Below are 17,934 nucleotides of genomic sequence, written 5' to 3' on the forward strand. Positions count from 1 at the left end.
TGCCTTGGTTTCCTGGCATTTTTCTATTTCTATCACAAATTCTATATAACATAAACAATAGCTCCTATTTAGCTGTCTTAAAAGAAAAGCTTACTATAGCATAATCTATTTTCAAAACATTAAACAAAATAGCAGATTCAATCCCAGAATCTAAAACGCTGAATTTCCTAATTCAGAATTGATTCTAGTTCAGTTATTATTTTCAAAGCAAGACTGGAGCTCAACTTCTGCATATTCCACCAAGGAACAGAGAAGCCCATTTTAAATACTTTGGTAACTAACTCTCAAGAAGCTGAATGAACAGGAATCCAACTCAAGCTAAAACAAACAAAAATAAATCCAGCACTGTTATTTCCAAGGATATTCCAAATTCAAAATAATTCAGTCTTACCTTGGACACATTGCTGACATAATCCAATTGACAAGTGCTCTCTTTATCTACTTGATTACAAAGATTCTGTAAAGTGGAGGCATACTCCTTATCACTTTTTACTCGCATTACCATAAATTTCTTCACTGTTTCCAGCAGTCGTAGTTCCCAGTCTTGCAGTTTTAATAAAGCATCATGAGAATACTTCAGGTCACCTCCAAAACCCATTTTTTAAGGCACTATATACCAGACAGGGGGAAATACAGGCTCTTTCTTCACCACATCTGAAAGCAAAACAAGATTCATAAGACACGTATCAAAAGAAAAACTGCTAGTGTGACAAAGAGCAATTATTGATGTCTAAACCCTGAAATAACTTAACCATAAAATTAACCACATACATATACCTCCTCCAAACAAACCGAAAGGAGGGTCAGAGCACTGTTTTGAACACATATCTATGACTGGAAGAGATCTCAGTCCCAGAACTGTCATCCAGTTTTCATCGGCAAAATGTACCTCCCTAACTTAAACTGGAGTTATGAGGGAACACACAAAAGCATCTAAGACAGATACTAAAGACCAATCCACATATTTAGTCAAGTAAGTATAGCTGACAGTATCTCCAGACAAGAACTTCCAACTACAACGTTCCATTCCTGGTGACCTGAAACACTTGTTTCTGGTGTTTACCATTCTAAGAACACAGAAAAAAACAAATAAGATACCAGCTCTCAGGCACTTCATCTGTGGAAAATGGATAACTAGTTAGAAGCTAGTTTGGTCCTGAACACTGTGTTAGTAGGCCATTAAACTTACAGATTCAACGTCCCAAAAATCAGAAAATACCCCAAACCAGGTTCCTCATGCAACTGCCCATTGCTCCCTTGGGACACACATTAGGGCACAGTCCTTAGGTTTATATGATCTTCCCCTAGGGCAGTCCAGTCTTACTGAACCAAATGGACATCATTTGATAAATAGGTAAGAAATGCTGCTTTATGAAACCCTGTAACACAACTGCAGGTCAAAGAGACTTGTTTGAGCTAGCTCTAAAACACCTGCCTCTGATACTGATAAACACGCAGTCACATCACAGAAGACCTGAACACACATATGAGTAATTTCCACAGACTTGCATAGGTTTTGTTACACGGGCTGAACCCTCTTTTCTCTGTATACACCAGAAACCTGTTCCTATACTAATAAGCTTCAAATTAAGTAAGATAAACTTATATAAACTGCAATTGTAACTCTGGACTGCCGCACAGACACAGCCCGCGTCCTGCTTATTCACTAATACCTGCACTCCAGCAAAGTCTTAGCTCTTTTGAACACAGAAGTACCAACTTCCTCATAGGCTTTAAATTGTCACTTAAACTAGCAGACTGTTTTACAAACATTAACCGATTTATCTTTGCAACAGCCCACAGGGTGAAGCAAGACTAATAAAATTATTTTACACTGAGAACTGAAACACATAAACTAATGTCAATATTGTAGCAGCTAGTACTGGTGTGTACAAAGCTTAAAGACAGACTCTTCAGAGTCCCTGGTATTTTTAGCTTTAGTTACTGGCTTCAGTTATCACACAAAATCTCAGAATATTTTGCAAAGCAGAACCTAGAGCAATCTCCAGGGTAGCCTGACTCCCAGGACCGTTCCTCTCTTCCTGCAGTTCCCTGCCTCTGTTAGCTCTTCCAATAAGTCATGGAAATAAGCCTCATACACTACCTGGTTATTTTCAGAACACAAACCGTGCTATGTAATGGAAGAAACAAAGAACCTATAAAGTAAGTAAGAATAGTGCTGTATTAATCTGCATCTACACAATAGAGACAAGTCAGTGTTGTATGAGTAATGTTAAATCAACAGCAAGTTTTCACACGCTCTTTAATTTGAAGCTCTGTATTTTAGTCAGAACTGTTGCTGATGGCTAGGAGCTCAATCATAAAGAGCAACAGTAAATAATTCACACTGGCTATATTTATAAAGGATGGACTATGACATTATTAGTTGTATTAATTATAGTATTTTCACAGTTAAAATTTAAGAACAGTCTTGAAAAAACACTAATATTTTAGTAGGATAAGTAGAAGAAAAAAATCTTAAAGCACCTACTTATTAACAGGACTGGAGCTGCACTTGCAATTTTGACACCCTTTAGACCAATATTCACTTTTGTGACCAAGGTTATTTTTCTCCTAGTACATTTTAGCACATTACCTAAATATCCTAGCACGTTAGCTATGAGAAAAGATAGTATCTTTATTTTCTTACATTCCAGATTCAGAAGAGATGGATATTGAATCTCAGGATGAAGTCATGCCTTGTGCTATGAGTAAAGTGCTGGCTGAGTTGCTTTCACATTAACTTCTGCCTTTTACTGAGAAGCAGGAAGGCAAAGGAGGGAAGAAATATTCTCAGCATATGATATTTTAGTCTGCTTCTACTGACTCACTGTGGAGCCACAAGATTACAAAAATCAGTAGGACCTCCCTTCACTAAGCCTCACTTCACTAAGTAGTAATTACGTATTTTCCAATTACACTATTATATACCTGGGTACACAAACAAAAATTGTACACATACTGGACTGGTATTTGCTTTAAATTATTCCATTCACCGTGACAGAAGCAGCACAGTAAAATTAATTTTGCAAAAATTCTGATTCGGTAAGTCTAACAAGCATAAAATCTCAGAACTGATGATTCTCAACTGGGTAAGCCAGCCTCCGTATGACTTCTTTGTAAATTAAGAAGATGTTGAATTGAGACATTTACCAAAACTCAAATGCTCCAACATTGTGGAGGCAAAGAAGTGGTGAACAAGTACCCAAGACTTAAGTGACTTAATTGTCAATACGCTAAAAACCAAAGCTTGAATTAAAACCACTTTTAATTTTTTAACACTTTGAGCACTTTTTAACACTTTAAACAACTGAAAACAGTACAGATCACACAGTCACTTCCTTGAAGTCAAAACTGTAAAAATTACCAAACACATGAATTGTGTTCTATGCAATATGTATTTCAAATACACTTAAAAAGCACAAGCACATTGCAAAAGGCCAATGTTCAAATAGACAGCATCTGGCACCAACACAGACAGGTATTTTTCCAAGTTTGGTATCTCCCTGATTAATGTGCACAGATGAGTTGACAGCTGCCCTACAGGGTCACACCAATAGAATAGAATATTTCAGTTGGAAGAGTCCTACAATAATTGTCCGGGCACAATGCTTCATTTCAATCAGTACACTGTCTCCAACCATGTCACCAGGATATACTATTTAAGGACAGCAAACAAGTTGGGCTGCTATTTGTGGCATGATACTCCTTATGCTCCCCCACGTTCACAGCTACTGAATTACAGAAGAAATACTAAGAGTCCCTTTTTTTGGCTTTATCATCCAACATTACAATGTTCACGCTGAGCACCTAAGACAAAGACAGATACTCATGCAGATTTTGCAACCACGGACTACTGGGAAAATTGAGTAGTGCAACAAAATCTGAACCCAGATGAAAAGATGAAAATATAGATGTTCTGGGGGGAAAAAAAAAAAAAAAAATCTTTCTCAAAAATACATGGAGAGATGGCATCACATTTTAAAGTAGATAGAGAATTGATGACAACAAACAAATGACATGCTAAATTCATACAGAAAAAAAACATCAGGAATTGCTTGCTCTTACTGGGAAGAGGTCTTCCCTACTTCTGGCAGATACCCATGAGGTTTATCTGTTTCCACACATAAACAATGCTTGCATAATTTGACATGCCAGTGAAGTCTCAAGCTGAATTCTAGCAGGTTTTGTAAAAGTAATAAAATCCCAGTGGCATCAAATAGGACAAATGAGTTTCCGGTAGTTTAGTTTTTTATTTTGAAATGAGATATAAATATATATATATATTACTATAAAAATCACTGGGCAGACAAATTAGCCAATCAATATTTCATTCATTTTATCAGTTAAAGTATGTCTTAGAGCCAATTCCAAGAAAGTAAGACTTACTTTCTTTGTAGAGTCCCTCTCAGAAAAACAGACTAATTACTGACAGGAAATAAACATTCAAGGTACATTTAAAAATATACTGTGAATAAGCAACCAGACCTTGAAAAGTTCTAAACTTAAGCATAGTCACTGAAGACAGTTTATGACTTGTCTCAACCACCACCAACACAGCGATGCAGTCAGATTCCAAACAAAGCAATCTTAAATTTTGTCAGCATGACAGAGAAATTTCAATGACAGTAACCTAATTCTTCTATACTGTAACACTCCCCTTCAGTAAATAAAGCCAATATTCCAGCATTATTTGTCTTCTTGGATTTCAGCAACAACTCTGAATAAAGTAGTTTTCATAGCCAATCTACATTTAATTTGAAAATTGCAATCTGTCCTTCACACATGAGAGTGGCCATACCACGTCAAATCAAAGGTTCTGTGACAATGACTGAAATCAATTGAGTAGGGAAGAACAGAGCATGGTACATAGCAATACTTTCCCAAGATGCTCTCCTACCCTAGTAACAACTGGTGACTTCTGTTATATATTGCCAAGAAATCTATCCAAGACTGTGTTTCCTAATTATAAAATGACAGACCTACACACATCAGTTGGAACTTGTGGTTTCTTATCAGTGACAAGGTAGGCAAACTGATAAACCACAAATCAGAAGCATGCCTGGCCCCCAGTTAAATTCAGAACAGGAAAGCACAGCACACATGCAGTCCCTCCAGAAGGGAGAATATGGAATGTGCACGGTATGCAAAGAGAATCACACTCACTCTTGATCTGTCAATTCCCTTGCTCCTAAATCTGCATGGGCTCCAAATCACTTAGTATGGCTGATATTTTGCAGACCCTTTCCAGAAACATTAAGAATACTGCAAAATCGTTAAAGGAAGAGGACTTGGATTCAGAAGACAAATCCTCAAATTCAAGGCTTCTGTACTGATTTAAAAGTAATTTTATAACAGGTGATCAATGTGTTATACACTCCATCTCAATTTATGAATATGAGGCTTATAGTAGTTATATTCCATTAAAACAATTAAATAAATCATTATTATCCCCCTCCATCCACACCTCAAAAAAAATTAGACTGACACTGCTGTTAGAATAGAATCTACTACTTGAACGTACAAGACCATGAAACAAAATACGTACTTAACCTAGCACTCATTTACATTACCCACATTTTCAGAATCTTACCTACACATGCATTTGATGCAAAATGTATGGAACTTTAATTAGCTTAGTTAATGCTTCCGTAGAGCTATTGCCATCAATAAACATCCAAAGTGGTAATCTAAAGCTAGCCTGATCATTTTGAAACTGGTCTGAAATATTAGTCCATTCAAGGCAAAATAAGGCAGCTTATTTTCCGGATGGCTATTCTGCAAAACACAGTTCACATACCTTAAAAAATTTTCCACAAGAAATGATCCTTAGTGCTCTTCTCTATATCAGCAGCTACTTCTGATTTTCACTTTTTGAAATACACTTTTATTTTCTGGGGACTCTGTGAAAGAAAAATAGATCAAACATGTTTTGGTTTTAATTATTTCAGAATTTTAAAATACACTGAAAAAATTAAACTTGGGTAAGGTGCTTTGCATTTTCAGATTATTATCAGAAGACAGATTTTTTATTTTAAAAAGAGACAGTTCAAGAAAACAAAAAAAGCAGACTTCTCAAATGACTGCAAGTAGTAGTGTGCTATCACTTCACACACATAATTTTGAGAAAAGAAATAATTTTGTCTCTACACATGTAACCAAAGTTTATTTTTTTGAAGTTCTTGGAATTTCTTATGACACAGGGTATTGTAGCTGGAAAATTAGATAATTTATTTCTGAACTGTGCCCTTAATAAAACAAAAAAGAAGCTCATTAAGAAGCAAAACAAAAGCACAGAGAACTAAAATTCATTATATGTAAGACAAACTTAGTAGCAGTATTTTTACTAGACTGTAAGAAAACAAATGGCAACATGAGAAAGGGATCAATCAGGACACATAAATTTCTTATATGGCTCTAATTACTTCAATATCTAGAGTAGTAAGAGGTCAAAATTAAGATGACTGCAGTAGTAAAATTTCAAGCTGTTAACTCTGGACTGCAATCTATCAACTTTAAACAGAAGGCTGGATTTTTAGGGTTTTATATTAAGAAAAAAATATATAAAACAAAAAATAATAAGAAACAGGCTTTGCATATAGCTTACAAGTGCAAGGTATACTGTATAAGCTACATCTGGACCAGTGTTAAGTGTTCACTCACAATCTCATACCAGAAAGTCTCATCTAAAGATTTAACCTTCAATATTAGACATTCAGTATTAGTTTAACAATGCCCTTGTAAGAAAAGACATACTAAGCAAAAAAGTGCGTAAGGGTAAAAAAAAAAAACAAAAAACAAAAAACAAAACTGTTCAAGATCTCCACTATTTAAAATAAAACATTAATCACGGACATATTTAAAAAATCTTACAAGGGGATTAGTTTTAGTTCATATTCAAGCAGACATTATTTAGTATTCCTTTCTGGTTATTTAGTGACATTCTAGAAAGGGCTGCCTAATATAAATACAAAACTTCAATTTTTCATGACCAGAAATAGAAAAGACTATAAGTGATGCTTACATTCAGTCACTGCAAAGAAAGAGCAGCTATGCAAGCAGACACAAAAGGAGAAAGAAAAACGCACCAGAAGTATTACAAAATTCCCACATTTTTAATAACAGATACAAAAACACTTGTGGCAAAGTTGAAAAGTCCAGGAGAAAGTTTTCACCAGCAAAAAAACCTAAAAGCAAGAGCAAAACTTGACAGTAAATTTGGCTCCAATTCTCTTATCACAAATACAAACCAGCTGGAAACATATCACTGGACAGGAACACTATTTTTAACCCTTTTCCTGGTTCAAATAGGACCAATATGTTCAAACAGAAAGTAAAACACATGCTACCAACAGCACCTGGGCATCTTCAGATTTCAAGCAGATGTTAAAAATTGCATATGGTAAGCTGAACCCCTTCTAAAAATTCCATTTATTAAATGAAACAGATTGGAGCTACTTAAATGCAGACAAGCTGTATCTTCTGCTCTCTGCACATTGACAAAAAACACACCTTTTTTTGTTTACAGAACTACTCTATCACATACGTTAGAATGGAGAATTTTATTTATCAATATAAAAATAAAACACAAACCACACTTTTCTTCGGAATTCCAATTACTACTGACTTTTTATCTACGTGCATATTTTCATCTGTATACAGGTCGTTAGTAAAATTTAAAACTGGTAATACAAGTCCAATACTATTCTAATTGATAGGCATATACTAGCTCATACACAGAAGGGCAATAAAAGCTTGCCAGTGTACTACACAGTCCTCTCTAAGAGAGCAATAAAATGTTACAGAATTCTTGTTGGTATTTCTGAGATCAAACATAGTGGAATCTGATAGTAACAGACAGCTTCCTACCTCAATGCAATAAACCACTAGATAATGAAGATATAAAAGAAAGAATTGAAAGAAGGTAAGGATAAAGCAGAAAACCTAGATGATGTGTCTTCTGAAAGACAAGACTGCCAAGACTGTCACAACCAGACCCACAACAGATTCTCCTTAGACTGGGGATATAGAAGACACTCTCTCAAAATGAAGCATCAGAGGAGCATTTAAAAATAACAAATTAATAGTAAGAATTCATCAGAGCTACATACTATTCAGCTGAAGTGTTAAAGCATCTAATATGAAATTACCAAACTGTTAATTCTGCAAAAACTTGGGCTTAGCATGACATAAGTGAAGAGGAATTAAAGTAGAAAATACGACAATTTTTTTCCGAGCTTGACAAGGCACTCAGGAGACTCAGGGAAGTCAGAAGTCTCACCAGAATTTGTGCCAGGACTTCAGCATATCTATCATTTCACATATCATCTGTGCTTAAATTTTCAAATTATACAAAATTATTACAAGCAATCAAAACTGGTAGGTCATTAAAAAATTTGCATAGATACCCCAGAATACTGAGCAACAAGCATATAAAATAGCAGATGCAGTCACATGTCAGTAAAAGCACTGTAACACACTGGGAGAGAGAACTCTACGTTACTTAATGCCACCAGCAGAAAAAGGTCTGGTAGTCTCTGAACATACATCTTCAAAAACATTTGTTCAGTTCTTTGAAGTGGTCAGGTCAGAAACCATCCAGAATATCAGACCTTTTTTTAATGAAAGGAAGACAGAACATACTATATTCGTACACTGCTGATACATTCATGGTGTCCCTATACCTTCAAATTATTCTACCTCATGAAGAATGTAAAGCATCAAAAAAGTAGAAGTATTGATCAGTGTACGAAGCAGCTTCTGCACAAAGTACAGAGAATTGTAGTTCACAAAACACACAAGTATGATGAGGTGTCAGATCAAAGTATAAAAAAAAAAATCATGATAGCATAAAATGACATGGTATGTCAGATGCCTTAAGTTTTTCCCAGAAAAACATGGGAACATCAAATGAAAGTTTAAAAAGTTGCTCTTAAGTACTTATTTGCCTAGTAAATAATTAAATAAGAGAATTCAATGCCTAAAGATATATCTGAGACCAAGAAACAAACAGGTTCAAAAATTATTATAAAAATTATTGAAAAAACATCCTCACTCTCGCTCTCTTACATCTGCAGCTCTGTGAAGACCACAGTTATCTCTAGCAGGTCTTGCAGCTGTGATCTTACTAAAAATAAATGCAAGTAAGAAGCAGTAAAGTCTATGAAATAATAGGATTTACATATGTCAGTAGTACAAAAAAAAAAAAAAAGAAAGGGGGGGGGGCAAAAGATAAACTAGTTAAAATCCAAAAAAAACAACTTCAGACCCTCTGTCTAGAATTACAAGACACACTTCCTATTTTGGATATGCAAAATCTCCATTTACCTGTTGGAATTTTTTTCACACATGCAAATGCTAGTAATAGACATGATGGAAGTTAAATCACTAACATTCACATCAGTGTAAGGCTTATAATCTAAAGACATCACCTAATTCTTTCCCCTCCCACCAAAAAAACACATATACTTACCTATGGCAGAAACATTTTTGTCAAGACTCGGTCTTTTCAGACTTTCTGATTTAGCATTCCTTTGCCCTTAGCACATGGAAAAAGGTTCTCAATGACCAAATCTCACCTTCCCCATGCCATGATTGAGGAATACAGAAAAGAGACTACCCTTTCTTTTGCAACCTGAATATCCTAGTTTTTGACTAAGCAATTCTAATTCTTTTAAACTTTCTTTTTAAGTAACTTTCTAGACAACTGCTGTCCTCTTAACACCCTCCAGTCGGTCTCCATCTCACTTAGAGTTAAGAACCTAAACCAGTGGGGTACTCTAGGACCCACTGACTCAGAAGCACAGAGAAATTACTTCGAATTGCTTTTGAGCTCCTGCCTAAGCGCTCTGCTCTCTTCCCAACAGCATGGTACTGTGTCCTTCCTTGTCTGTGATCCAAAAATTCCAGGTACTTTTCCACAGAACTGCACTTTACCCTGCTTCTTCCTCCATCACATACCCATTCAGTCCAGCCTACAGACAGTATGTTCCTTTCGTGCTCACTCACACCCTGCCTTATTCCAGACGATACCTCCCATGTGCCAAGATTATTCTAAATAGTAATCTCACTGTCCACACCTACAGTTGTTCCCAGCTCCCCATGGCCTGAAAACTTCCTCAGCATGGCCTTTATTTTAATCTCAGGCATCCTGTGAAGCATGTGCAACAGGAAAAGCTGCCATTTGGTAGTGAACCATGTGGTAAGTGCTCTTTAGGTGCAGTTACTCAACCAGTTTTGCTTCCATCCTGCAGAAGTTTCTATCTCACAGTCACAGGTGAATAGGAAGGCAGATGCTGGAGACTGAATCTCACCAGGCAGAAGATCACAAGAAAGTGAAAGTAGATACAGGTTAGGAAGAGCAGAGCTAGGTTGGCTGCCACAAATCACACTGCCACCATGCCGCAGTGCTGTGCTCTTGTTATCACTGAAACAGGCAGTGACACATACAAAACAACAATCACACAGCTTGCTTTCAAAGGGTAAGTGTACCTAATTTCTTGTTACCTTCCACATGCCTACAAGTAAAGAAAGCTTTCATTCCTGTATTTTTCTAGGAATTAAAACTTTCCTTAAATTAACTTCCAGGCTGCAAGGAAAGCCAATGAAAAGCACAGCCTCGATAGAGACCACCTGACCAAAAAATTTTCACTGAAGTCTCAATTCTGCAGTGCTACAACATTTATCTCCACACTAGACCTTAACAGAAAAATGGACTGAACAGGATAAGGCTCATGAAAATTATTCTCATGTGGCTGATACTTCACCCTAGTATCTCCAACCCTGTTACAAGTTATACAAGCTAAATGACAGGACTGTTCTAGAATTACAAATAAATATGTAATGCTAAAATGACCGAAAATTGGCCACAAATTGAAAAAAACTAAATCCACACATCAGTGACTCAGACTCATTTAAAGCGTATATTATACAGCATTTTAAAGAAACTTCTGAACAAACAAGAGCAACAAAAGACAAACAAAGTATTGGATTTTCAAGAGATTTCTTGTCTTAGATGAATAGTGAAGATGGAAACAACTGCTAAGAAATGTGGTCAACACTGTAATTAAAAAGTACCTGTAGGAACCTTGTTGACTAATGAGTTAGTCTATGCACAGTTAACTTATTTCTTCACTAACTTCCTTCATTCAGTTAGATGCCAGCTTCTCCACCTCAAAGGTAGGAAGCAGTCTTCCTTATTTGGAAAAAAACCCAAACCTCTGAAGGTAACATTTCATATCTTGATATCCATCTGCCTTGAAATAAATGCATGGCAAGTCAGAATGAACCCCCACCCCGAAAAAAAAAAAAAATCCAGGCTCAAACACTCAATCCTAAGGCCACCTACTAAAGTATCTCTTCAGGGAAGACAGAGGAGGGAAGAATACTGACACAGTACTGAGGGCCTCTCATCACCACAAAACACCACATAAGACTCCTCCTTGGAAAGATTTCAAGTCGCAAAACTCTTCTAGCTGCTGCCACTGCACATTTCAATTTAGGAATCCAGAATACTGCTATGAGCTTCCTCCAGAAGCACCGTATTACCTCTTGAGATTTAAGGACAGCCATAGGAAAACAGAAATCCACAGGATGCAAAATACTACTAAAAGTTTGGAGACAGTTTAATTTGTTTCTATGGCCCAACATCAGCCAGAATTTCTTGCTGAAGCCAAAACAATTAGATTAAAAATCTGTCAGTAGTCTGTAATATATGACACTACAGGTCTCCTCAGGAGAAACATAATCTAGTTCCAAGTATCTAAAGCTCTTTGAAAAGAAAGAGCAATCAGGGTGTTGTTTCTTCTTTCCTCCTTCATTGAACTATAGTAATAGTCAAATGTTAACAACCATCTTCTTAATCACTGTTGTGGAAATGGCAGCTCCCACACCCTGAAAGCAGAGTAACCGTATCCACACTGCAAATCCCCACATCTCCAATAGGCTCCCCAAGTCAGTTTGGAGGGACTTTGGTGATGAAATACTAGAGCATAAGAGATCACCATGTCAGAGCCCATCAGAATGATGTTTCAGTAGCATGATACACAGGGTATGCACTGTATGCTTTGTGGAAACAGGAAGTCTTAGGTTTGAGGATACAAGGTATACAGGCATAGGATACCTGCAGAAGACTCTTCTGCATAGGACACATCTCCTGCAGTGTGCATACATATTGTTGGAGCAGAGCCTGGAGAAAACAATCCCATCAACCGTGAGCAGGTTTCCTTTCAGAGGGTACCAGCTGGCTCCAAAAAAGCTGTTAGAAAGCATGTAGCATAGATAACTAAGAGGCCATGCAGGAAGACAAGGATCAAATCAAACTGAGATTTTGACCTCAGTAAGGATATGTGTAATTATCTCCTCATATAAAGAATCATTTAGATAAATTACATGATCTAGATGTTAATTAAATTTGTTAAAATAGTAGTTTCAGATTTAGTTAACATATTCACTGATGAGAAATTTACCACTCCACTTTCAACAGTCACCTAATCTAAAAGGCAGAACTGGGTATTAAAGGCCTTCCTCTATCTTCACTATAGGCCTTTAACTCTCTACAATTCTTTGCTTTTTTGGCTGTGCACTTCAGCTGCTAACATTTGTCCATATCTGGTGAATCAGGCATCCCCTTTTATCTGGTGAACTTCAGTTACCACATCTGCTGAACTAGTAAAGAATCATATTATGGAAAAGATATTCTCCTTGGGAGAAAACACACCATTCACAGCATCAACATACAACAAATGTAATTATACCAATAATAAACATGTGTAAGTTTTTCTGATTCCGTGCCTTATATCTTTCAATCAGTAAAAAGGTGCTCCAAAGTTGTATGATTTTTCTTAAAATTGGCTACAAAAGCAATTCTCACATTTTGCTGTAGGGATAGCATAATTGTTTTAAAATACTACTATTTAATGTGTTTAAACTGTCATGTTTTTAAACTTAGCCACTTCACTTGACTGCACCCCTTATCTGAAATTCCTGAAACTTACTTGGGATACAAATTCTGTGGGGTACTATTTTACATTCATGAACATTTCAAAGCAGAAGCCACAACTAGGAAGTCAGATGCTATCTGAAAGAAACCCAAAACATTAAGGAAAGTTTTAGCATAATTCACAAAAGCAGTATTTTAACACAGTGGTATGCTACACTAAACAGATTTTAACGAACTTACACAATTTAACAGCAGATAGGACAAGCTTTAGATATTCAGAGAGTAGCGTTTAACTTAAGGCCCTAGACTTATTTGTTCACCATTCCAGTCTGATCTGTACTAAAAAAAAAAACAACTTATTACTGACATTTTCATTTTAACCAGCAAACATTACAAATGTCATGACAAACCAAGTTACAATATGCTGTCAATGTATTGAATAAGATCTTCCAATTTTTCTAAAGCAAGAAGTTCGGCATAAATAAAGCTGAAGAAAAGCAGCAAAGCTGACAAATCAAGTACTGAAATTAAGAGATTCACAAATTGAGGATGAAAACCTAAATGCCACCCTTTTTGCAATATACATTATGTGATCATATAATTCCACACTGCTTTTCTCCATAAATGCCTGACTCATTTATTACAGAAGACGGAGTGCTCTGGGGATGATTCAGCATTCTCATTTTCACGACTCTATCACGCTCATTGCTGTAATTGTATGTCTCCCAGTTGCTAAACAGGCAATTTCAGAGAACAAAGGGATCATGATTAATGCACTTTAACACCATTCTGGATTCTATTTCTGCTTCTGGCAAAGAGTGCTTACATAATATGCAACAATTCACAAACTTTTCACAGGTTGCCCCTACTTAAAAGGTAATTGATTTTTCATTAGATCTTATAGTCATTTATTGTGATGCCTAAACTTAATTCCTTAATGTATCAGCTCCTCATGATAAAACAAATAGCTTCCAAAACCGTAATATGAAAAAAGGTTGTGAGACTCTAAGATCAAATGATGACAAGAGAGCTTGCAAAAGGACTGACTTGAGACCAAGATTTGAATACTATACAGAAAAATGCCTAATATATGACAAACTACTAAGTAATTATTTGTTAAGTATTTTCATTACTAGCACTTAATAAGACAGGGCTCCAAATGGACTATAGTATTGTGCAAGCAATATTGTAAAGCATACCTAGAGGACAGATAAAGAGTACCCATGCAAATGTTTTTATTTCACCCTTAACAGTTGAAAGTTTCATGTGATCATCTTAATAGAGAGCGGTATCAAAGAAACATCTCATAGTATTCAACTACTGCTGTTACTCCCCATTCACCCCATCAACAACATAAGGGCAAGATTTGTCCCAAGTAGTAACTCTCCCCTCAGCAGAAAATAAGAGCAACCATATCTGAAAACCTAACAAAATACCCTCACTGCTCAAGGTGCAAGTTCACAACACAGACAAGATTAAACAGCCAGAGCTGTGTTCTAACAAGCCAACTAATACATTGCAAAGATCATGAATTCTGATAAACCTGTACAACTGGATGGAAAACATGCCACTGAACAGTACAGTTATGAGCATGAAGGGTTGTCTCTACACACTGGTGTGACACTCACGTGTGTGTCATGACAAGGTTAGTAAGAAGCTCAAGTGCAGGAAAAAAAGTCTGAAATTGTATGTGGTTAAAACAATTGGCATTTTCCCTCTCATGCAGAAAGGCAGGAATGCAAAGGAGGCTGGTGACTAATAGAGCAAATGGTAATCTGAGATCTAAAGTAGAATGATGTTATGAAGTACAATTCACTCAGATTAATTACAGCATTAAATCTGAAAAAATCCCTATTACTTTAGATGCATTAGACTTAAAACTAACTGGAACTCTACATTTAAACTTGCAGGAGGAATTACAAAAGGTTACAGTTATGCTTTCAAATATGATTTCATGCTACAAGATGACAGTAATCAAAGTCCTCCACCTCATGAAGTTGTCTTAAAAAAAAAAAAAAAACACAAAAAAGATATTAGACGCACCCTTGCTGCTTTTTAAGAACCACTTCCAAAATTTCCAATGAACTGTACGTGACCACACATGTAACTCTTAAAAAGAAAGGTAACTATCTTCCTTTAAACCCCAGAAACAAAGCTACGAATTCCACTGATTCACTACTAAAAGAAGTTTCCAAAATAAATCTTTCCAAATAAATGTTATAGTTACCTAACGCAAATGTTATACAGCAGAAACTTGCTGCGCATTTAATGCACAGTATTTTAAAACCTCAACAATTCCAAGACTATCTCTACTGCATAATAAACCACTACACTTTCAAAATCCATTTTTATAAGGTAAATACATCAACACTATAATTAAGACAGTAGTAAGTGGACAGTTTTGTCATATGATGGGAGCATATATGCAGTTTACTTCCCGCTGGAATGAATTTAGGCTTTCTTTTCTCTTGCTGCTTCTCCTCCCCCCCCCAGGCAAAAGAACCCCCTTTTCTTTTCCTAGACCTACTTCCCACACACTGCAAAAAAACTCCTCCCTATGAAGCGATGACCTCATGCTGCTCGCCCATCTCCTTGTAGGGAGCAATTCCGGGCTTGCTGCCAACTTTCTCCGCCTTCAGGCTGACACGGCAACATACCTTCCTTCACCCCGCGGCTTCCCTGCTGAAAGCGCACCGGGAAGCGGCAGCAAGCGGAGGGGCAAGCCGGGCAGGAAGAGGGGGTCTTCGCACGGACAAGGAACAGGCAGCCAGGCGCTTGCCCCAGGCCTACATCCTATCACGGAAGCTCGTCTCCTCTCCATTGCTCAAAGAGCCAAACTGAATTCTGGAAATTTTTAAGTACAGAAATACATCCTTACGTTACCTAACCACAGTGCAACCGCATGTAGCTGAATCTTGCTTCCCCATGTTAAATCTCTTTATTCCAGTGATGCAAGGGCTACCTCTCCCCCTCTTTTAGCAATGACTCATCCTATCTTCTTTTGTATCACTCTACTTCAAAATCCTCCCACCCGTCTTTAATTTCAAGTGCCTCCTCGGAATGATTTCTGCATGATCACTGTATACACTGACAATCCAAATACCAACTGAAGAACCACCTTCCTCTGATATTCAGTCGTGACACAGTTATAATTGTAGGAATGCAGGAAAGGATCTTGGTGATGGTTAACCGACCCTTTGCACAGCTAAAAGGTAATGTTGTACACACAAGATCGGATCTTTGCCTCCAAAGAAATATCCCCAAAGCTCAACTCTTTCTGAGGTTAACGTTCCATGCGTGTATATTCTAAAGCTGTAACAGTAAGGACAATTTGCTTCCAGACATTAAAAATAAATTTATAAGAGGAGAGAACGTACCTTTTTCTCACCAACAATAATCATTACTGTAACTTAACCTATAGTATGTCCATCACTTGCAATTTGCTTTGACTGTGAGCAGATTATAAGTATGAACGCCCCACCTCCTTGAGTCTTCCAAAGACTAGCACATACATGTAGTAAACTGGATCAGTCATATCTTTATTATATATTATTCAGTAGGTACAACTAACTGAAAATACCCAGTAAATTCTTTTGATAAAAACGTTTCAGATGTCATCCACGTTTTTCTTACAATCCAACTTGTTAAAAGAAGCTGAATTAAAATATAATAGAGCACCAAAGTCACTTCAGCAGGTTTGTTACAAAGCGATGCCCACTTCATTACATCAAGATTTTGTGGGGTATTTCATTTCCCACAAGTAACATCAGCTACCTGGATTGCACTGCTGCTTTCTCACAAACAGAAGATGACTTGGCTTGTTTAAAAGTATAACCAAGCCCTTGGTGTTCACACAGAATATGTCACTTGCAAGGGTGTACGCTCGTGTAAAGTCAAGCAAAATAGAAACATACTCCAACATGAAAAGGGATGTTTAATGTTGTTCTATATGTTTTGTTCTCAAATACCAAATATGTGAACATTTAGTAACCAAACCCACGAAGACACAAAGCATAAAAATGCATAGGGAAAAGGCTAGGACAGTAGCACCAGGAAGGCCCTATTTACACAGGCTCTAAATCGAATGCATCAGTTAGGAAAAGCGCTAAACTGTACATCACTGTCACTGGGGAGGATTGAAGGGGAAAAAAGGGAAAAAAGGGGAAAAAAAAAAAAAAAAAAAAAAAAAAGAAGCAGTGGCGTTGCATTTATCTGGGGGAGAGTGGGGCCACACATCACAAACTTTCAAGCGCTGGCTGGCGCGCCCTCCCGCTATTCGCCGCGGTTGCAGCGCGGCCAGGGCGCCGTGGCGCAGCCGGAGCGCTGTGGGCGAGCAGACACGGCGGGCAGCGGCGGGACAGGCGCCGCCGGAACCGGACCGAGCCAGGCCTTTCCCTCCCTTCGGCCCCCGCCCGGACACCCTCCCGGACCCTGCGCAGAGCCCCGCGCCCCCGGCCCGGCAGCGGCCCCGGGGGCGGGGATCCGCACCCGCCGCGCTGCCTCTCCCGCCGGGGCGGAGCCGCCGCCAGGCGAGAGGCGCCCCTCACGTCTCCCCGCGCCGCCGCCGGAGGCGACCGGATGCCGCCGCCGCCGCCGCCCCCTCAGAGGAAAGCGCGAGCGGCGCCGGCGCCCGCCCCGTCCCGTCCCGTCCCGTCCCGTCCCGCCCCACCCGGCCCCGCCCGCAGGTAAATCCCCGCGCGGGGCCTACCCGCGCCCCGGCTCCGGCCCCGGCGGCCTGCTGGGCGGGCGGGCGGGACACGGTCCGGGGCGGGGACGGCTGCCTCCCGGCGCGGGGCAGCTCCCAGGGCGCGGGCACCAGCCACGGCACAGCCGCGCCGCGCACAGCACCCACCTACCTGACAAGCCGAGCCCCTCCGCCACCGCGGGCGTCACAGCCCCACCAGCGCCACGTGACCGGCACGGGCCAATCAGCGCCGGGCTCCCCCCCTCCCTCCCAGCCAATCCGGGCGCTCCCCGCCTCCTGGTGACGCGAT

General features: G+C 38.6%; 1 protein-coding gene across 7 annotated transcripts in view; it reads right to left on the reverse strand.

Moving 5' to 3' along the window:
* FER (FER tyrosine kinase) overlaps positions 1–17,857 on the reverse strand; it is a 196,971-nt gene extending 179,114 nt beyond the window's left edge. For 2 of the 7 annotated variants that reach the window (XM_042787616.1, XM_042787617.1), the window contains exons 1-4: positions 17,797–17,830; positions 13,181–13,279; positions 5,801–5,903; positions 392–654 (exon numbers count right to left, since the gene is read on the reverse strand). In XM_042787616.1, coding sequence (XP_042643550.1) covers positions 392–598 — 207 coding nt within the window. In that variant the 5' untranslated portion in view covers positions 599–654; positions 5,801–5,903; positions 13,181–13,279; positions 17,797–17,830. Of the gene's footprint in view, positions 1–391; positions 655–5,800; positions 5,904–12,995; positions 13,079–13,180; positions 13,280–14,983; positions 15,004–17,796 lie in introns of those variants that run through there. The other 5 variants (XM_032984037.2, XM_042787613.1, XM_042787615.1 and 2 more) reach the window with 5 other exon arrangements.
* Between the last annotated feature and the right edge of the window lie 77 nt (positions 17,858–17,934).

This window comes from Tyto alba, unplaced genomic scaffold, assembly GCF_018691265.1.
Source record: "Tyto alba isolate M040663 unplaced genomic scaffold, T.alba_DEE_v4.0 Super-Scaffold_13, whole genome shotgun sequence".
Classification (NCBI taxonomy): Eukaryota; Metazoa; Chordata; class Aves; order Strigiformes; family Tytonidae; genus Tyto; species Tyto alba.